This window comes from Plectropomus leopardus, chromosome 17, assembly GCF_026936395.1.
Source record: "Plectropomus leopardus strain MGB_pleo_1.0 chromosome 17, ASM2693639v1, whole genome shotgun sequence".
Taxonomy (NCBI): Eukaryota; Metazoa; Chordata; class Actinopteri; order Perciformes; family Serranidae; genus Plectropomus; species Plectropomus leopardus.
Window position 1 is genome coordinate 9,534,902 of NC_142192.1, and position 22,893 is coordinate 9,557,794.

The 22,893-nt window shown below is 38.9% G+C and overlaps 1 protein-coding gene across 5 annotated transcripts in view; it reads left to right on the forward strand.

Annotated features, from left to right (window-relative positions):
• tshz1 (teashirt zinc finger homeobox 1) overlaps positions 1 to 22,893 on the forward strand; it is a 200,879-nt gene that overhangs the window by 140,062 nt on the left and 37,924 nt on the right. For 3 of the 5 annotated variants that reach the window (XM_088090477.1, XM_088090476.1, XM_088090478.1), the window contains one exon: positions 22,036 to 22,655. In XM_088090477.1, coding sequence (XP_087946603.1) covers positions 22,616 to 22,655 — 40 coding nt within the window. In that variant the 5' untranslated portion in view covers positions 22,036 to 22,615. Of the gene's footprint in view, positions 1 to 21,387; positions 21,891 to 22,035; positions 22,656 to 22,893 lie in introns of those variants that run through there. The other 2 variants (XM_042506705.2, XM_042506704.2) reach the window with 2 other exon arrangements.

The following is a 22,893-nucleotide window of genomic DNA, read 5'->3' on the forward strand; positions in this document are numbered from 1 at the left end:
ACCTATTTGGAATATAATGTGTAAGCAAAAATCGGCAACCTCTAAATAAAAATACTATGAATCAACATGTTTTGATAATGTCCTTCTGTCTATAGCCTGCCCTTCACGTGCTTTTAAGCTCAACAAACACAGTAAATATTTAACCCCAATTTGTCCCATTTGTCTGGGGCATTGAAAACGTCCAGGATAGAAATCCTGGTATAAAAAATAGTTCGATTTTAATAATCATAATCATCTTGTTAGATGTTAACTTGATTTAAGAGCTTGTTAAGCAACTCAAATTAGACAAGTTTGAAAGTTGTCACTCTTCACATGAAAATCTTTGTGAGAAAAAAAGATGAGAAGAGCAAGTGATGTTAACATATGAAAAAAAAAAAAACACCCCAGAAACCAATTATCACAAGAAATGGAGCAAAATGATTTCACATTCTTACGCACGCAGAGGATGTCGTGCAGGTTTAAATTAACTCCATCAGTAAACCAGATGATTACATTCAGTAAACAACAACAATGTGATGAGGGCTCTGAGCAAATAGTCAGCATCTCTGTATCCTACTTTTCATTGCAAAAAGATTAAATGTGAAAGTGGAGATTTGTAAGATTGACAAGAGTATTTTCTGTCAAAATGATAATCTCTAGACCAGGAAACACATCTACAGCCCAGTTTCCTGCTGTACAAATGACAAAAATGAAGGGGAAGCATTAACTGTTGTACACTAATACTGTTACCATATGTTGGTTTACATCATACTAAACCCTCATGAGGTCATTCATAACAGACGAATAGCTGATAATAAGAAATGACAGCATTTGCATCCTTTGCTTTTCAGAATTTTATGAAATATTTAGTCATAAGTGTCTGCGTTGGAGTCAGTGATGTTCAACTTTGAACCTTGTGCAAGATGATAAAGGAGATTCCCTCAGTTTTACATCCTCCAACACCACAAGACCCTTAAAGAATGAGGAAAATGTTGAGAAGATATAACTCAGGGATCCCTGCAGAAATTAATGATATAACCTATTGTAGCATGCCTCAAAAGTTCACGGTGCATGAAAAACTTAATATGCATGGCCTTCACCTTTACAGGCTCATAAAATTGTAGAGTTGTGCTTAATTTTTTTTTTTTTTTTTTTTATATGACAGAGATAATTTATGAAGACCGGCATATGTTAATAGCACTCTACATGGGTGAGACTTTAAAAAGTTGGGTTTGATGTCCACTCACACAACCACGGAAAGGTCAGTGCTATTTTTTAATATGGCTTTAATGATATTCATGTTCTTAGTCGCCACTTTTAAATTGGACTTTGTGGATAGCAGTGGAATTAATACGACTGTATAAAAAAAAAAAATCGGGTTGAATACGTGTGTGTAAAATACATGGTCATAATCAAGGTTTTTCTTTGATTATAGGTCATGATTTATATATACACAGGAAAGAACAAGTGTGACATTATACATAAGCTTTCAGGACAACTATACTAAGACACTTAATTGCTACTAAAAGTTCACTTGATTCCTCCCAAAGCAGCTGCTTTTGCCAAGGGGAGCATTTGTAGTACAAATGTTGTCCGATTTCACCTTTAAATAGACACTTCACCCTAAAATCAAAAATACATATTTTTCATCTAACCTACAGATGTGCAAACTGAGACTAAAGCAATATTTTAAAATACAACATATTTTTAATGAAATTCAACTTGCTTCCAGGTAACTATTTAAGAATGAAGGTCACTACTGCCACGCAGAGGGAAGAGTGCATCAACTGAGAGGCTCGTATTAATGCTTGTGTTCATGCTCATGACAGTGTGAGATTTAAACATTAATGGCCCCCATCTCACGAATTTACATTTCTGAGGAGCATGACCCACCCTACTCTCCCTCTGATTGGCTAATACTAATTACAGGGTAAACCAATCAGAGGCAGAGTAAAGAAGAGTAATGCAGGACACGCCTTTGCTATCCTAGGAAACTCAAATGCATGATGTAGACGCCATTAATGTTTACATCTCACACTGTCATGAGCACGAGCCTCTTGTCCATGAGTAGAGAAGTAGCACTCCTCCGTCTGTGCACTGAAACAGTTGGTGGGTGTAGTTCGGTAGAAAGAAAATAGTTCCTACATGAAAATGCTCACAACCAGGTCTGTGGGCCATCTTGAGTAGCCGAGTCATGATTTCCGGAAGGAGACGTTGCTGTTGAAGTTTTCAAATGTATTTTTTTGGCGCTCCGAGCTCCGAAAACTGAGTGCCATCTAGTCGCAATATATTTGAGAGAGGGCAGACGTCTCTATGGCCAGTATACTAACACTCGTCAATTTACATCAGAATAATTTAGATTGATAGATAGCACTACTGGCAAGAGGGAACATTTATTTTTAAATTTTGGGATAAACTGTCCCTTTAATTGTCAAATAGCACATCTTTTACTCTACTTCATAGAGTTGTATCCATGTGACCTGGAAGCAAGTTGACTTTCATTCAAAATATGTTGTATTTTAGCATGGTATTTTACTCTCAGTCCTTATATGTGCTCAGTGTAGATATCTAATACCTCACTTTTCTATTTGACCCATATCTCCACTGTGCTGTCTGTTTGAAAAACAACCCAAACTGAACATGAAAGAAAGGTGAAATGGCCACTTTAAAAGCCCTCTTTATGCACATGTATTAGCTGGACTGATGAAGTCAGGGCTGTGCATGTTCTCAGACCAGGGCAACTCTGGCAGCCCTGCCTACTACTTGATTACGCCACTCTGACATCCCGGCAGCCTGGTAAGGTCAAGCCCTACAGAGTGTCAGAGAGGTGGGATGATGATGTATCTCTCTGATGCCTCCGTTTTTCACCTCTTGACTTTGTTGTTTTTCTCCTTTGCGTCAGTGTCAACTTTTTTTTTTTTTTTCTGCCCATCTGCCAGGGACGTGTCTCCCATCAGAGCTGGACAGTCAAACTATTAACTCTCTGTATACCTGGCTAGTAAAAATATTTCTGCTGTACTTTTTGTTGGTTTTCCTCATACTGAGTTAAATATGAACTCAAGACAGAATTTTCCACCTTCTTCTGCAACTGTCTAATAATGTATGACTGGCTAAATTCTGCTCAAGAGTGACAGTGGCAAGGCTCTGCATCCACATTTCTCTAAATATTTGAAGTCTAGTTTAAATCAACAGAGCATACATTTGTTGTAATCTGTTATGTTCATAGATAAATTAACCATGAAATCCCCCAGATTAGGTTTCATGTTGTGGTCAAAAGTAATAAGAGGCAAAGGTTGGCTGAGGTATTGCATAGAATGAATCACAGCACACACAGTAATCTTACAGTGCAGTTAACTGTGATGCTACAAGCTTGGTAATCACACTAAATTATCATTTTATTTCAATTGAGTTGTTATTACTTTGTCATTATTTATCTGAACTAATCTGAGATGTGTGCGATGATTTGAAGAAAACAGGCTAAGATATGGACAATGTTGGAATTTAAGAATCACAATGTCTAGTTCTGTGAGAATTAGAGAATAAAATTATAGACATTCAAGAAGTTTTACCTGTGAGCCAAATTATCTCCTCCTATCCAAAACAAACTGACCTGCTGACTTTATACAGTAAAAAGCAGTTTCGCGTCAAAAAGTCTGTGTCCTTTGACTCACTGGGAATTTTTTTGTACTTTTAGTACACAAAAGGTGCCAGAGTGCATAAAATACTATCAAAATAGAGCTTGTTTATCAAAAAAAAGTGCCAGTGGAGGATTACCCACACCCCTCTGACAGAGATGCTAGCTACCCCCCCCCCCCCTTAAAATCCCAGAAATGTCCTTAAATTCAAGAAATGTCCTAAAATTCAAGAAATGTCCCAAAATCCTTGAGCCATCCTAAAATCCTACAAATGTCCTAAAATCCTACAAACATGTATGTGGCTGCCGCAACTGGCCCCTTGCGTCCTGTCATTTTGCAAAAGTGGCCCCCAAGCAAAGCAAGTTGAATAATCCTGTTTCAAGGTAATGAAAACACAATTCTTATTTTCAGGTGATTATACACTAAAGCCAACATACCTATTATATTATTTACAATATCTGCCACTATAATACCCTAAGTCCTATACACTGTAATGGCTGCATTCCATTAAATGTGCATTGTGAAATGAATTCAAGGTCAAAGTTCAATTTACTTGAACTGCAAGAATAAGGAAACTGCATGCTACCCATGGCTCACAGCTGCTCTTCTCATTGGAAATGGAAATGCAAAATGTCACACTTGTGGGTTTGGTGTGAGAGCATGTGTCTCATTGTTTGAGTATTTACTATCATGCTCCAAAAAGTTAACTCTTTAATAACAAGTCCTGTGTCTGACAACTTGTATTGGAAGGATGTGTGTTGTGCCGTTACTGCAGCACGTCTATCAATTTATTTACCATAACGCCATCGCCGTGTTCGTCAAATGATGGTCATTTCATTTTAGACTGAAACACAGAGACAAAGCTTTATAGCAAAAACAGTTTCCATACACAGTGTGTTTATTAACTCACATACCCTGCATTTTTATCACAAAAACAAAGCACTGTACTCTTCTGCAGGATGATTGCAAGTGGCTTGTAGGTGACAACAGCCGCTGTGATGCGGATGTCTTGCCCTAAGCCAGTCGTCCTGTGTGCTGCTGCCTCTGTAGAGACGTCTCTTGCTGTTAGCATATAGTAGTGGATATTTCAGCTGATAATGCTGCACACTTCGCCGGAGAAGCTGAGGTCAAGGAATCGGCTATTCTTAGCATGACCTCAGTCATATTTTCCATTATGTCTGAAAACAAATGGGTATAAATCAGCTCAAATCACAAAAGGAGAGTCTAAACTGTAGGATGAAACTCACATTGGTAAATCAGTGTTTTTGTCAGATAATATGACTCAGGACGACAATGGGATGCCGCTCTGCCAGATTTCTCTCTTTTCTCTCTTGGTGTGTCTCTGCGTCAGCGTCTCTCTATGAGGGAGGGAGGGAAGGAGCTTGCGTTAGGTGTGTATGCAGGGAGCGGTGCATGTGTCGGTGCTCAGGTGGCAGATACCCTAGGTAAATCATTTCAGATCCATTTATTCAGAAGCCTGTGTGCAGACGACACCTGCACAGTGCTGCCAAAGAAGTGCCACAGTGTCAGCGACTTCGTTTGCAGCTCTGACCCCCTCCTTGGAGTGTGTGTGAATGTGCATGTGTCTGTGTGTAAGCCCATATATATATAATGTGTCTTTATTTGTGTGTATTCTGTGTCTTCGTGTAGCTCAGTCAAATTCCGCGAGAGAAAAGCGCTTCTGTCATCTCTTGTGTTATTGCTGTGTTGCTTTCAATGATTCCTGCTTTAAATCTAGCTTCACTCCCGAGGACGATTAGTTAATTTAATTACTCTAATGAACAACACGACGCTAAAAAGGAGGCTTGTTTGGTTCTTAAATAGCAAATTAATTTTTAAAGCGCCTCAGATCATATTGATGGTATTTTTAGTCGGGATGAATTTATATATTTTTTTTGATATGACAGCTGTCCTAATCTGTGTTCAAAATGAGCTCGTTTGCGTGTGTCATTTGCTCGCTGACAGTCAGTTGTGACAGTTGTAAAGTGTTCTTGAAAAAGCGCCTGACGTGGACACTCAAGGCAGCCAGACGAAAGATTTGCAGGCTGTGATGTCTGTGTGTCAAATTACTTATCTCGCTAAGCATATGCTGGCACTTCAGAATCATATACTTCAAACCCTGCGGCCTTCAAAAGCGTCAAAACGGACTGTCTTATTCAACACATCAGTCATGTAGCCACCAGCAAAATGAGCGAGATGTCATTTGCACTCAACAAAAAGCTTGCGGAGACATTTAAAGACACTCTTGATGACTGTTTCAATTTGGAGAGGCTGTTAATGATATCGTCTCTGCTGCCTTTTGCAAGGTTTTTTTTTCTCTTTTCTGAAGATACAAGTAAACGACAAAGAGTACTTAGATGTGTACTTCAGCTTAAGCTTTGCCAATTATTAATTTGAATCCTGAAGACAATTAGTAAATCACTGCAGCACCCATTATCCAGCTGTTGCCCTGGATTTTTGAAGAGCGAGCCAATCTTAGGGTCAATTTAGTCTGCCAGTAATGACAAAACATAAAATAATGATTGTCTCCATCACACTATCACACGTTTGGTGCCAGCAACAAAGTCCTCTTGTTTGTGATGAGCCTGAAATAAAATTCTACAAATAATATTGACCTAATAATAGAGAAAAACAACATGAATATTTTTAAGAAACACCTGCTGTGCTTTCTCATTCACAGTTTTTTTTGTTCAAACCTTTTTCTTTACACCTTGACACTCACACACACACATAGATGCAACACACCAGTCCTTGAGCTTGTACAAATATCCCACATGGTTTGTACTGTTCCAAGTGTTAGAGAGGGTTAAACTATTTCATTGCACTAATTGGCCAGTGTCATTCCTGACGTTTGGATAAACAGCAGAAAAGAGGGAAAGCTGAGACAAATGACGGCTAATTAAACTGGTGTGTGTTTGTGTGTGTGTGCGTGTGAGAGAGTGTGTTGCAGAGACGGAAGCCAGCTGACAAAAAAATGGAGTGACGAAACACCCGGCTTGACAAAAGCAACAACTACTCCTTGCGATGGAAACTTAACATAAAGAGAAAACTACTTTCTTTGAAATCCTCAACTTCTCTCTAATTGGGTTTCATTCAGTGCTGACTGGGAGGGAAAGAGAAGCTGTGATTGGACACATTTTACTTGGAGTATTTTGGCAGGAGTGAGCAATTTTAGGCTTGTACTAGAAGTGTTTTATCTGGGTTGGAAGTTTCTTTTTTTTACAATTTCTTATATTGAATGAGAATTTTCATTAAGAAGCAGCCAAAGGTGTGTGTATATATATATAAATCCCTCCCTGGCTCTCACTGCTGCTAGTGATCTGATAAAACAAAACTAAGATAAAAACTCATCTTAAAGGCGTGTGAAAAAGGAAGATAGAGAGAAAGTAGAGGAAGCGAACTCTTAAAATGAGCTGAGGCACGTCTGAACTCCGACCCACAGGGGACATTTGTTTTCAGAGGTAGCGTGTTTGCCCACCACATCATCCCCGGGGAGATATCTTCCTCACCATTTCTCTGCTACTTCACCTCGTGTTACAGCCTCTCTCTCTCTCCGTCTGACTGACTCACACATGTGAACGCACACACATAAACACACACACACACACACACACACACACACACACACACACACATACATACAATCCCTCAAACCCTCTCCCAACCCCCCACCTCGCCTTTCTCGCATTTGACCACTTGTCAAGGGATGTTTATGGGCCATTGTTTGCAGTGCTGATGATCATTGTCACCGGTTGATTCCATTACCCATAGTCCTCTGATGGATGGGGCCTACCCTGACGTCCACTGATATGGGTGTCCTTGACCACTGGGGCAGACGCAATGAACGGAGGGGCAGTGGGGTGGAGAGCTGGATCTTCTATTTTTTCTTATTCACTAGCAACAATGCATCATACTGTTCACATGATTTTAAGGTGCTCGATTTGTAGGTGTGATGAGGCAGAGAAATCTAAAATAGTTTCACAAACTGTACATCAGGAATGCATGTTTCCAACAGCAATTCTGAAAAGACAAAAATCAAAATTGGGTGGTGGTAGGAAATAGGAAACAAACAGCTGTCTCCTAGTGTTGTCACAATACTGGAATTTCTAATGTCAGTACAGTACCTTGGTAAATATTGATATTCTATAACATTTTCAATATCACTGAGAAAAATTGACATAGAAGGTATGCAGGTTAATTTTTTTTTATTGAAAGATAAATATAAAAATGCTATAGCTAGGGCTGCCCTTTGAAAGTTGGAGATTCTAATCATCAGTTCAAGACCCTCAGTCGACTCAGATTGCTTTCCATTGAGCAGTTTTTCTTCAGTGCGGTGTACCTCTGGGGATGTTTTGGTCGGCAGATTTTGCTGTGGAGTGAGTGCTCCTGACTTTCACGCTAATCTTTGACACACAGAGCTCCAGAAATGCAGGCAGCACCACAGAGGAGGAGAGGGGAGAGATCTTGTTCTTAAAGATGGAGAATGTGCAACTCATATAAACTTAATTTTATACAGCCTCTGGCTTTTGTTTGATATCGAGTGTTTGCAAAAATGTTGTTGCACATTTATGACCCATTGTTAGCGCCATTAGCTTGTTAACTATATTTCGTGAATGCTGCTGTCACACAGAGCATCCTGCTTAGCCTGTTCCAACTTTCAAACTTTGTATGGAAAACAAAACAAATTGTTGAAGATTTGTATTAAACACCCAGATACAGTTCGACTGGCATGGCTAGCTATGACATGACAGTGACCCTTTTTCTTCGTATGTGGTACAACTTGACTTCCTCCTTTGCTTATGTTGTAGTATTTTGGGGCACTTCCTAAAACCACTTAGTATGTTTACATGCACAGTTAGGTCCAGCTACAGTTACAACTACTGCTACTACCACTACAACTACTGTCATATTCTCAGTATACAACCACCGGGACAGAAACGATCTATTGACGAAAGTATGTCCAACTCTGCTACAGTAGGTGGTGATATGCCTCCTATCAGCGAGTTGTTATTGGACCTTCTTACAGTTGACCTATTACGTCATGTACCAAACAAGTTAGCAAGCTAAAAACGGGTTGCATATCGAACGACAACTTTTCGTAGCTGTACTTTTTGTACATAGTCTTTGCTTTATGTTTGCCTTGTTTTGTTTTCTTGCCCTTGTCTTTTTTCCCCAGCTTTCTTATACAACCTAATTATCTAGGTGTGTTAGTCCGACTTTGAGCAATTTGACGATTTCAGTTGGAATAACATGTTTACAAAATTGTAGTGTTCTCAAGGGTCAAAATTGACCCGATTTGATTTAACCATAAAATGAAACTTTGCATAAAAGCAAACGGATGGAAACAGCAATCATTTGCACATACAAAATAACCAATTACTGTGAAATCCAGACTGAGGTTGTAGTTTGTTTAAGGCATGTACAAGCTTCCTTATCTAACACAAAATGATAATAGTTATACGAGAGTGCATGTGCAGAAGAATATGAGGTAGCTTCCAAGACTAATAGGAAAACCATTATAAAAGAAAATGCAGGGACTTTGTTGGTGGATTTAAAGAACTCCCTCATGCAATGTAATAATTGCAGTGTTAGTTCTTCCTTCAAACACGTCACATCAGACAAACTACTTTGCATTTGCTCTATTGATAAAATGGATTGAAAGTGATTTGAAAGAAGATGTGAAATCATACTCTATTGATTGAGTTTTACATTCTCCCCTTAATTCATACAATTTAACTTCAAGAAACCTGGGATGATATATCACTTCTTGTGCTGCATTCAGACACCTTTTTCAAGTATTACAACCTTTGAACCAAATTGCCGCAATTTCTTTCAAAAACATAAGAAGAAAATGGAATGAGCAACTTGGTGATAAATATTCCACCAACTGCAAGAAATAAGTAGATTTAGAAAATTATTTTCTAAAAAGCCTGGGAAAAAGTCTAAGCAAAACAAGGGAAAAAAGTAGGTGAAAAACTATATTTATAATCTTCTGAATAATTAATTGTTTTTAATTGTTGCTCACTGCCTTCTTCCCATGTCTGAAAGAAATCAAGGCAATTTGCTCAGGTTTCAAAGGGTTAACATGATAGTTGTAGTGATTTGTGTTGCTCTCCTCTGGTCTTAATCACATTATTACAGAGCATGTAAACACACTGAGGGGTTGCCCGTTGTCCGGGCTCCTGCCGTGCTGAAGTGTCACAACATTATTTGAAAATTTCTCCACCATGTCATTGAATTAGAGCTCCTGACTCCCTAAAACGGATGAGCTTGAAGTGAAGGAATCGTTCAGAAGTCACACATCATGAGCAGACAACTGCAATTACTGATTGGAGAAGATGGGCTTGGATTTAACCGGGCCGAGGCCGCGCTGTGGTGTCAGTGAAGGATTGGCTGTGGTGTTTGGTGACGGCGGATGAAGCAGTGTTGATAGCTAAAACATTTACCGCGGCCCCGGCTATCGTAATTTTTCACAGAGCCCGGGTGCCATTGATCAGGATGATATCTGGCAGAGGGGAACGGGTAGTTAAAGGCACATGTTTAACAAGCTTCTCCCAAAAATTGTCACATAAAGACTTTCCATTATTATTCTGAGCAAAGACAGAGTCGTTTTCTACCCCCCCAGATCTGTCTTTTGTCAACCCATCCTCGCTGGACAGATTACTTTTCTTAGGAAATAGCTTTCCTGGATCAGAGGAAATATTGTTCTCAGATAGAAACAAGACCAGATGTTGCACTTTGAAGGAGAAATTAGCCCCATTTTGTTAAAGTGTCTTAATGATAGTTTCTATAACTATCATATGGACTGTCTTGTCCTTGTTCCTTTCAGACAATGCCAATGTGCAAAAAGAGCAGGAAAAGCCTCCAATATCATTAATGGAATTGCAGTATGCAAAGCTATGCTAATTTTATGCACACTGTCAACCTACATAGTGGCTCTTCCTCGGTCATTTCAAAAGATATGACTGCAATTAGACGACAATTGATTGAAATCATTTGCGTTTTATGATTCCGTTACTTTTGAGAGCTGACAGGGCGCTGTGCGATTCACTGACAGTATATTTTCTCTGCACGCGGAGATTAACTGCTTTTATTGACCCTGATGCAAACCAACGGGTAATACATTTCAAACAAACTACTCACTATCTGGGTGATTTGCATGTGGTGTGTCATTTACCATATTCCCTGATTACCTAATGATTTATGCTTTAATATAATGCACAGAGGCCTTTCAAAGCAATACCATACCTTTACAGTGACTTAACATGTCGGAGACAGAGAAAAATTGAAATGATAGTTTAAGGGCTGTGGGGAAAAAGAGAAGTCTTATCAGTTAAGACTTGCTTTGTATGTAGGATTTTTTTTCCGTCTCTCCTTGGAAGGCAGGGGTGCAGTTGATGAATTCTTAAGCAGATCTGGCTGATAATTGTATTTCATAACTGTCATGCGGAGAGGGACTGTCCGCTGAGAAGCTATTTGTGTCACTGCATCTCTTTCCCTCTCCGTCTCTCTCTCTCTCTCTCTCTCTCTGCAGCCTCTTCAATAAAACTCAAATCACGACAGAGATTGTTAAGTCTACCTCCAAGATTATTAAATCCAAATGGAGAATTTACGGGTGACACTTCATAACAATTAATCTGAGATGCTTGATTAATAAAGTTCGCTCGCCCCCCCGCCCCCCCCCCCCTCTCTCTCCCTCATTCTCTTCTGTCTTCACCCTCCCCGTCACTAAAGTTGTCCTGTTTGAGTGGGATGGAGGAGGAGGGGAACAGACATACGGGTGGCAGGATGGTTGTCAGGGACGACATGAGTGTCATTCTTTTTGATTAATGGAGCATTGTGACCCCGCCCCTAACCCTCCTTCTTTCCCAGCATGCCCACTCTCACCTCTGCAGAGCCCCCCCACCACCCCACCCACAATAACAGGTAAAAATAGATGTGGGCCAAGTTATGCTCTCCATTTGAATTCTTGCTAGACATGATCTGATAAGGAAAAAAAAGTAGAAAGTCAGGAAAGAAAGAAAAGAAAGACGTAAATTGGAAGAAGGAAAGACAAATCAAAACGGGCAAGAAAGAATGAAAGCATGGAGTGTAAAGAAGAAAAGACAGGAAAGAAAGAAGGAACGACAGAGCAAAATTGACATTATTAAATGGAAATATGGATGGAAAGAAGTGGAGTGACAAGCAAAGAAACTGAGTGAAAAGGATAGAAAAAAGGAAAGTAATGGATTAAAATTGAAAGAAAGAGAAGGATTGAAAGACATATGCAAAGAGAAAGACATGAAGAAAAGAAAGACAAAGAAAGGAAGAGAGGAAGAAATGCAAGGAAAAATAAATGGAATAAAAGAAACAAAAGGAAAAAAGACACCTAAAGACAAAATGGAAAGAAAGAAAAAGAAACATAGGGAGAAATTGAAGAAAGGTAAAAGAGAACTAAAAGAAAAAAGAAATAGGCTGAGAAAGAAATACAGAGAAAGACAGAAAGAACTTAGTGATTAAAAAAAAACACGACAGATGGGAAGAAGCAAAGAAAACAATCCAAGGATGTGAATAAAGTGCGCTAGAAAGGGATAGAGCGAGGAGGCAGAAAGACAGATTTTTGGAGAATGTCACCTACCTAACCTTGTCACCATGTTAAGTCAGCTGTGATTAATTAGTTGAGTGAGACTGAGCAATTAGGTCAGAAGTTTGGGGCGTGTGTGTGAGTACAAATGTGTGTAAGCATGCATGTGTCAGTGTGTGTTCATGCACAAGTTTTGTTTTTTCTTTTCTAAATCAAGATCCTTTCATTAACAAAGTATATAAGCAGTATGTAGGTATGTATACAACATATTTTTTTTCTCTTTTTTTGCTCCCCCTACCTCAGCCTTGTCTTGTGGAATTACATTTTTATATAACTAATTTCAAAAAATGTAATACATTGTGAAGGAAAAGCTAATGCTGGGCAAATGACATTTTCTACAAGCATTATAAGGGCTTGTTGCTAATTAATGCAAAAATGTTGATACCAAAATTTTCACTGAAAATGTATTAAAGTTGTTCTTCACCAAAACAGGCAATACAATATTTCCACCTAGTGACTACAACATTACTTTTTATTAGTACTTTTAATTTTACTGACATTTAACCCAAATCCTGATATTTCCTAACCTTAACCAAAGTGCATGTGTTACCTACAACTAAGACAAGAGCATGGATTTGAACCCAAATTTCTGGTGTGAAGGTCCTGCACTTTGTAGCCTGCACAATCCTCCCCAATCACCTACTCAGAAAGATTACGCTGACCAAAAAAAACCCAGCACCTTATATGTGGCTTTTTCATTTAATGGCAAAGGTTGCAATCAGCTTTCACTCCTGGGTCAAATGACTCAGCAGTAGTCGTAGGTATTTATAGCCTCCAATCAGTAGTATGAGAAATATGACACCTGGGTGGATGTGTTAATTTTAGCTCCTTTATTGGCGAAATGCAAAAAAAAAAAAAATACTGTTCGTCTTCATCCAATTAGCTCAATTTTCTCAAACGTCGTTTCAAATGAGTGTGCACTGAGTTTGAAAAAAAATACACATAAGTAAATTACATATAACATAGTAACCAACATTTTCACTGGCCTCCATACTGCTTTCTACTGTTTACCAACCTATTTTCTAGCCCATTCGTGACATACCTTATGACAAACCAGTAAAAACAATACACACACACAGAAAAGCATACTCATCTGCTGTAGAGCCGTGTACACTGCTCTGGTGTACTGGCAATGTGAAAAACATGTGCTTAAAAACATGTGTACACGTGCTAAGTTTGGTAGATAATGAGTATGAGAAAACTCACAAACAGACACAGTTGCCTACCTTCTCCATCAGGACAAGAACCAAAACAATTCAACTGAGCAAGAGTACAAACAGGAAGTAGACTTAATCATAATTATAAACCAATAAATTGAACAATGGGTAAAATATGATGAAAGAAGACAAAATAGCAATAAATAAATAGACTGATGAAATGAGTCCAGTTTATCTGCTGTGTCTGGATACTAATGGCTCCCGCTACTTAAAACACAGTAAATTTGCCAGCATGTGTAGAGCAGCACCCTCACATTGGCCTGAAATATGAACATCCCAAGGGGCAAACCCCAAACAGTGCTATGATCGTTCTGATCGTTTTTAGTATTTTTTGAAAAAAGTGTTTAAGATGGATTTCCAGAAGCAGTGTGTCCCATGTGGGTGCTGCTCTAATCTCACACAATCCCGCTTTGCATCAATGAAGCCGACGTACAATTTTGAGCAGTTTGATATGCGACTTGCATTTGAATTCCGTGTCAAATCTGAATTTACAACAAAATGCAAATGCATAAAATGGTCATATATTCACAGTTTTTGCTTGGTTCGCAATAAAGAAAACCAGGAGGGGTTGAAATAAGTGTTTTGGAGGAAAAAAAACGGCCCTGTGGTGTGTTATCGCAGAAATGTGGCTCTAGATTCCTTTGAAAGAGTTTGCGGATAAGAAACCCTTAGACAAATCCTTGAACCAGTAAAGGCTTACAAAAGATCATATTTAACAATGATGGCTATATATTTTCCTTTTTGCAATTAAAGAGTCCCTCTGTGTAATTTAATGCTTCTTTTCAAGTGTCGGGTCCCCTGAGACTTGGCCTGTAGCTATGCCATCGCTCTTGGTGATTATCATTAATGAATGTCGGCGAGGACCATCCCTCAATGTGACTAGGGAGGAAACACAAGCCCTAATTAAAGGTTCCTATTCATAAATATATGCCTCAAACTGCACGGATCGACAGGCGCTGTGCACACAAGTCATTTTAATGTCAGAAAAGCACCTTTTTAAGAGCGTTTTCTTCCCTTAATGTACAGCACAGCGGCAGCAAAGACAGATTTCTGCAGCCAGAGCCCACAGCAAGGGATCTGTGCAATTTGAGATTTGCAGATTTAAATTTAGGAGTAAAGCTGAAGATTAGGATACACTAATTTGACATGTAAGACTGATAACAAAAAAAAGGCTCGGCTACAAACTGTAGTCTCGCTGTGTAACTCAACATGTAACAGTTTTTGTAATCCTCATGAGATTTTGTTATCGCAAAAGGTTACAGGGAGCGTCTTGTGTTTAGAAGTCACACTGTGCATGGAAACATATCCCTCTGTTTAAGCAATGGAAATATTTACAAAATGAAAACATTTAGCTGATTACAGAATGTCAGTGAGAAAGAAAATAATCCTTGTTGCTTGTGTTCTCTCATAAAAAGTAATTTTAATCATTTTAATTGCTCCAAATACAGACTGACAACTGCTCTCCTAAACGCTTGCATTGTCACATCCCCGACAAAGCTATTGGTAATTGTTATGTGAAGAAGATCATGTTAACATTGAGGATAATATTGAGTCTGTCTGGATGGTGTATTTTTTTTTCTCACAGGAGGCTCAAAGAGTCTTGTCGGAAAAAGGATCTTGGTGAGACAAACATTTGGCTGCTTCTGTTTCCTCCTTAATGGTTGAAAAATGCTAATTGGAGTGCACGTGTCAAAGAAAACAAAAGGGAAAGGAGGAGGAGAGGGAAGGAGTGTGCGTGTCAGAGAGGCTGGTATTTTGAAATGTGAAATATGTCACTTTATTTAGCCGAGTTGGGGAGGATTTTTTAGCAAGGTTGTTTCCAGGAAGCAGGAAATCGCAGATAAAGTTCCGTCTGTGGTGCTATGTAACGTAGCTCATGTTTAAAAAGAAGAAAAAAACTGCACTTTCTGGCATTCTGTATTTATTGTGCTGAACAATTATTTCACAGTTCATGTAAACAAGCTGCTTCCTTCTGCTTTCTGCTTTTTTTTGTTGCTATAAAATAACACCTCGAATCCCTGCGAGACTCGGATCCTTTAATAAACTTGCATCTGTCACCGCTGCACAGCATTTCATCACAGTCTTCGTCCAAACTGACAAAATCAAAAAAAAAAAAAGCTCAGGTGGGGATTACAAACCTTTAATTGCATTGTCAAAACTACAGCAACATATCGTTTTTAAAGTCTACACATTAAACAAGTCGTGGAAAAGTAAATCTCTATAAAATATCAAAACCCTTCCCTCTCTCCGTCTCTCTCTCTCCATACTCACACTTGGCATTTTAATTATGCAGTCTTATCTGATAGATGTGGAGATATAGCTCATGTCAAAGTTAGAGCCTCTTCTTTATTAATTTTTTATTATATATTCTTATATTCAGGCTGTCAATGAGTGTCTGGAATCTGATAGGACCCATCATTGATTGAAGATTACTCAAGATTATGAAGAGAGGCATTATCATAAGCTGTAAGCCTTCGTCATTCCAAATGTTAACTTATTTGAATGACACTAAGGGAAAAGATTACACTCTATTTCAGTCCGCCGAGACTAAGTTTGGACGTCCAGCGCTGTGGCAGATCTCCGTACTACTATTATAAAAGAAGAGGTCCGTCAAAACGCATATCACCGAGATGTTAAACACCACGTTAAACGCCCGACAGCAAATTTGTGGTGCATAACGCCAGAAGAGCCCAAACCTCTTGACATCAGAGGTTTATGGCTGCAAAATAGCTCGGGTGGTTCGCCACAGGCCAAAATCTGCAATGCAACGTTAATTATTTATGAATATTAAGAGGTAGGGCGTTAAATTCTTGGTTTATGTCATGATGATTTTTGTTGATATGCTTTGCAAGAGCTATAAAAATGCATCCTCATATTTAACTCAAATGCATCAGTTTCAACAAATGACAAATTAAGAATTTAAAGGGTCATATTTCTATAATAATCTGGAGAAAAACTTGTCTTTACTGTGCAACAAACAATTGCACTTGTTTTCTGCTTGTTAACTGGTGTAAAAAAAAAAAAAAAGAATTAAATCACGCTGTGGTATGTGGCTGCAACACACATTTGATATCATTTACGAATGCAGTTCTTTTTCAGAAAATGATCATGTGATGCTCTCTGTGGTTGTGTTGATGATAGAAGCAGGAGAGAAGGATAGAAATAGTGAGGATAATAAGGAATAGAGAGGAGAAAGAGGAAGAAACAGGGGAAGAAGATACTTTGTAATATTTACAGTGGTAGTGGTTATGGACAATTTTAAAGTTCCGTATTTTTTATGTTGCACGTTTGACTGGCAAGCTGCTCACCATGACGTGTGAGGAGTCATACTAAATGTGAACACATAAACCTCGAGGCATGATTTTTTTATTTTGCCTTTTTAAAAAATTGTTAATTAGACTTTACAAATAATTTTCAGAGGTGACACACAGAAAAGGGTGTAAATGAAAAAATAGCTCAGTAGGAATTGTAATTATTCACTGTAAAATCTGACAACTTGATTTTAGTGCATTGAAAACTGTGAGTTAATTATAACTATTAGTCTTTCTTTGTTTACATTATATCTAATTGTTAAGTTTACCTAAAGTTTGGTCATATTGACTCAATGTTGTGAAGTTGTTCCAACTTATGTATGACATATTTAATTAAATCAAGCTTTCCAAGTTTTAGCAACTTCAGTAAACCAAGTTTACTGTGCTATCTATCTTACAAACTATAACCATATATATTTTCTGAAACATGTTAACCGAACAGAATTCACAGATCCCATCATTGGCAAAATCCACCAAAATTTTAAGTAAATTTAACAATTAGATACAAAGAAAACATAAATTAAGATTAGTAGATATATTTACTTTAATTTTTGAAGTTTCCAAGATTGTTGTAAGTGGGATTAACTTGACAGATTTTACAGTGTTAAGGTGAAAAGTGTGTGTGTCAGTTGACAACATTTATATTTGACACATACTGTACATAGTATTAATGATTTTTCTCACTCACTGTAAAACTGACATTACTTGACCACATTTATATGAGTAAATTTATAAGATGGCATTTAATTGCCAATCATTTTTTGTTTGTTTGTTTTATTCCCATATGGGAATTACACAATGTTACTTAAAGTTACAGCATTTAAGGCTATTTTAAAGTATTTTTGTCATGATTTAGCTACAGTTTAAAAGTATCAACTTTTTTCCCAATCAAGTTCCCTCACCTCATTTGACAACCTGCACAACTCCTTTGCAGAATGATCCGGCAGATAAACAGCCTCTCTTTGTAGAACGTCATGTCAGACCTGGAGAAAAAAAAACAGACAGGAGACAAAAGAAAGTGGAGAATAATGTATGTAAAATATACATGACGACTACATGGCTGTTCTCACCCGCTCTGAGGGAGTATCGTCATGCAGAAGAGAAGGAAACAGGATGACATGTCATCACGCTGTCACCGCACCGCAGTGTGTGGAAGAGGGGCTTCATGTATACAAGTTGGGGGTGGTGGTGGGAAACAACTGTTTGTGCGTTCGGCTTTTGTCATACATGTGCATGGACACGGGTGGTTGCATCACGGGGAGTGTAACAACTGTAGCAAGCAATTTAGATCATGATGTCCTGATCGTGTGTGGCTTTCTGTCTGAAAAATACGTACATATCCGAAGCCCCTGCATATCTAACTTATAGTACATATTAGTTCATAGGTTATAAAGACAGCAGTGAAAGTTCCTAAACTGTATTTTTTTATTTTGGCTGTAAAGTGAAAAAAATATGAGTGAGGTCTTGGGAAAGCAATGTAATTTTACGGGGATTTTTTAAAAATATAAACCCAACTGAGTCACACAAATACACCCGGTAAAATATAGTGTTTGGTCTTTGAGAGTATCAATGTCGTCTAAAAAGCAAAGAACAAAGATGAAAAGAGAAACGATCTGAATGAAAACGAGCAACACGCTGTGAAAGAAATATACTACAAAGACAGAAAATTGTTCTTAGTAACAGGAAAACTTTGTCGTTTTAAGATGAAAATTTGCTCTTCTCCAGAATAAGTCCTGCTCCTGTGCTCACATTTCACTGCAGAGTTGCTTACTACCCCTGCCTCTTGAACCACATGTCCCCCCCTGCTGGCCCAGGATCAGATCCTGCACAAGCTTCTCTGCTGTGATTCTAAAAACATGCAAACTTTAGAGCAAGGACACCTCACTCCAAAAACTAACACCAAAAAATTAAAATGATTCCATCAATACAGTCTAGCTTTTATAGTTTATTATGACAGAAGGCGGGTTAGTTTTGTTTTCAGTTTTTACTCACTGACCTCAACATTTTCCTAAATAAAGATCTTAATAAGCACTGAGGGTGGAAAATAGTTTAAAAGCCAAAAAAGTATAATTTTAATCAGAAAGTTATTTTTCTTGTTCTAGTTTAATATAGCTTAGTATCACTGAAACTAGTAAGAGATATTGTGTAATAAAAAATGTTCACTCAGGAGCTGTGAGGCAGTTTACATCTGCATCCCTGATGTGATTACAGCCAACCTTTAATGTTTTTGTTTAGTGGATGAGGTGCTGCTGTAATAACTACCTCTCTGAACAGTCCTGCACTGCACAGTCACACTGCCTTTACCTTACATAAAAAGAGAAAAGAAAGAAACAAAAAAGGAGTTTCGTTTATATCCAACAACAGAATTCACAATTATTTTGAGTGAGGCAGCACAGGCTAAAAAAAATAAGGTGTTGATGTTAAAGCTAAACCCTTGCTTTTCATGATAATATATGATCAGGTTTCCATGTATGCTCTTTATTTAAATCGATAAAAATTAAACCTAAATGATCACCCTGATACACACCTGTAAAATCTGACAAGGTGATCTTACTTAAAATAATCTTGGAAACCAATTGCCTTGAGAAAGGAAAGTAAAAATAACTTGTAATCAGAATTTATGTTTAATTTATATCTAAGTGTTAAGTTTATATGAATTTAGTTGTCTTTACTTAATTTTGTGAAGTTGTTGCAACTTTACAATTGAATTACCTTGTTCTTTCAAAGTGTCAGCAACTTCAGTAAAGAAAGTAAGCTGACTTGATCATGACAAAGAGGATTTTGCCAATGATGAAGGAGATCTACGAGTTCTGTTCTGTTAACATGTGTAATAATATACATATATGATTGACTGGTTTGCAACCGGCAGAATACAGACATATAGCACAATATATTTGGTTTATGTAAGTTGCTAAAACTTTGATTCATTGATTTAATTCAACTTATCATTTTTAAGTTACAAAAAATTCACAAAATTAAGTTGATTTAACTATTTTTTTTATGTAAACTTAACAATTTGATGTATAGTAAACATAAATTAAGATTGATTGTTATATTTACTTACATTTTTTTTAATCAGCTTGTCTGATTTTCACAGTGCATATTCTAAAATTGTGTAAACCATCTTTAAGATGACGAACAATAATATGTAAGCTGCACTTCCCCCTGTCTGTCTGTCTGTCCGTTTTGGGATGGAAATATTAGTGACGTAAGTCGGCTCCATCAATCAGCAGCCAGGCCGCTTTGACAGACAGGGACAGACAGATGTTGGGGCGGTACTTGGTATTTCTTTTCCCGCATAATAGGCGACCTCAGCCATCGTGTGCGCGCAGATGATCAGGTCTCGCAGACAGGCAGTGGGTCAAACTCCGAGCGTAAAGACGCAGAAATCTTCTGTGGAGCTTCACCGCTGTGCGTAATGAGGCGGAGACACCCGGCTTTTTAATAACCCGTTCACTGAGAAAAACGTGAATTTTGAGGGGTAAATTCTGAAACTCACCTGAATCAGTTAAAGCTGAGAGTTTGTAATCCAGTTTCTTGTAATTCGGTCCAAACCTCCGGGCTGGAGCCGGTGTGTGAATAATGTCCTTTAGTCCCTTGGCTGGCAGATGGCATGAGAGCTGGCTCACTTCAGACTGGATGCGCTCTTCCTCCAACTCATGATTCGATCACTCAGTAATAAAAAAACAAACTTTTTTCCCTCCTTCCTCTCTCCTCTTCGCCATTCTCTCCAACAGTCGCCGGATAAATCATGCTGTCTCATTTGAGATAACATTAGCCTACTTGTGTGCCCTTTATAAACACTTTATGGTGGATAATAGTAAGGATGGTGTGTAGGCTATTAATGGAGCCTCTTGTGGATTCAGAGCCCCTCCCCTTCACCACAAGCCTCACTAAAAAGGTGTAACGAATCGATCCGCAGCCTCCTTTGTCCTGCTAAAGAGGTCACCGCAAATCTGCACATTTTGGAGCAAACTTTGAGCTGCACACTTAGCACTGTCTGAACAAGAGACTCTTGTGCCTAGGAGAAAAAGATCAACGTAAAAATATGTTTTAATTTAAGTGAAAAACTTGACATAATGTCATTTGCTGAAGTTGTGGCAGTTTTTACATTTTTCCAAATGCAGATTATCACTGTTTATGAATTATTAGTGATTGACGTTTTAGGGTATAATCCTAATAATCAGTCAGGCCTGATTTTGCTGTGCTTGTTGCAAAGATTATACTCCTTGTGCTAGATCAACAATATACTAGGATGCAGCAGCACATGCACTTTGGGGACTCTTACTTATTTTTTTATGATACTGATGTTTAGACTTTTTTGTTAGAATATATATTTCTGTCATTTGTTTTTGCTGTTTTTAAGAGCTGCACTGAGGCAAATTCCTATCAGCTGTGTTGACATGGCAATACATCTTGAATTTTTTATCTTTACTGATGGTTTTAACGATTTTATATGGAGATTTTTGTTATTATTTTGTTTATTTGTATGCGTTTAAGCATAATTTCTATTGTCGATTTAAAAAAAAATGATTGCAGCCCTCTAATATTATGCCTCTGTGAAATATGTAGCAGCTGTGACTACTAAACCAAATCCCATTATGATTTCCAAAAATCTCCCTCTCACACACACGGGCTGCACGTCAACTTTTCGAGGCACCTCTCATTCTGCTGTTTTGGTGCAAGTTTACAAATCGGCCGCTCGCGTGTTCGCCAGCAGGACGCGCCTCTCTTCGTATTTGTGCGCAGACAGGAAGGCGTTGAAATGAAAGCCATCCCAGTGAACAATTAGAGGCGCAGATTGACAGGTGGGCTCTGACTGTCAGGGTGACGCTTGTGGAGGGGTGGAGTAAAGGAGAGGCCGGAAAGGCAGCTGGATGTGTCTGTCTATCAGTGGGAGCTGTCTGAACGCACCGCGCATCACCAATGTGCGCACATTTCACTGCGGAGAATAGCCAGGGACGCTCGTTGCGCTCTTTAGAATAAACACCAATAAATACAAGAAAAACAATAACAACAGTGCGCTAACAGTCTCAGAGGGCGGGCCTGCTCGTTCTGTTTTGTGATGACTTTGTGAGAAATTCGTCAAGTGTCCGTGTTGACAATCGGACGGACAGCGTTTTGTGTGAGTATTTCATTATCCAGGAGGTGTTTTCAGGGGTGTGAGCTGATAGCTGCGGGCTTTCTCCGCATACTGACTGATTGACACACACCCAGTCAAGCTAACGTGTCACTCTTTCCTCTCTTTTTCTCCTGATTTCCTCCCAAAGATTATAGCGGAGGTTTGGAGACCGGAGCTGGCACCTGGACGGACTGACAGACGGACGGAGAGGAGCGATCAGCGCAGTTTGGACACCAGCGAGTGAGTTAAAAACGTAAGCAGGGGAGCTCTTCACTTTTGCTGCGAACAAGAGGTATGAAATAGTCCAGTGAGTAAACCCTTTTTTTGATGGAAACGCGGCGAGGATCTCCGGCAGCTGTCCGCGTCCCTCTCTCGATAAACTGAGATCCGCACGGAGCTTTCCGCCAGTTTTTGCACCGATCGACCCTGCAATGAGTTTTTCTGATCAGCAGAAGTTAACGGACGAGCCCTCTTTGCGCTAAATCGCCCATAATCTTCATTTTCACCCCGGACATAACGCGTAAAAATGATCAGAGATTAAACCTCCGCTCGCATCGCTAACAAAAAAGAGACTTCTTCACCCCTGCGAGGGATCTACACTTTCATTCTCCCCCGCCGAAGAACTGAGGAAACGCTGCTGGCTTTGATTTCCTCCTTTGGTTTCCTCTCCAGCTCGTCCGCTATTTTGATCTCTGCATGAAAAGTCAAGCGGAAAGTCTTGCAGCAGCATGCCGAGGAGAAAGCAGCAAGCACCGCGGCGGTCAGCAGGTAAGCCCCGGCTCTGCAAACAAACACACCCCTCACAAGAAAACACTTTATTCTCCAGCACAAATAGGCAGGAATCAGTATGCAGAGAAGTTTATACAGCAGGCCTGATGCAGGACACAAGGGCAGCAGACTGTGTGTTGCATTCAGTGTGCAGCCAAGCAAAAATGTTACTAGTTTTCCAACATCCCAACAGCCACACAATAAGTTTATTTCTACTAATCTAAGGCGTGTTTGACTG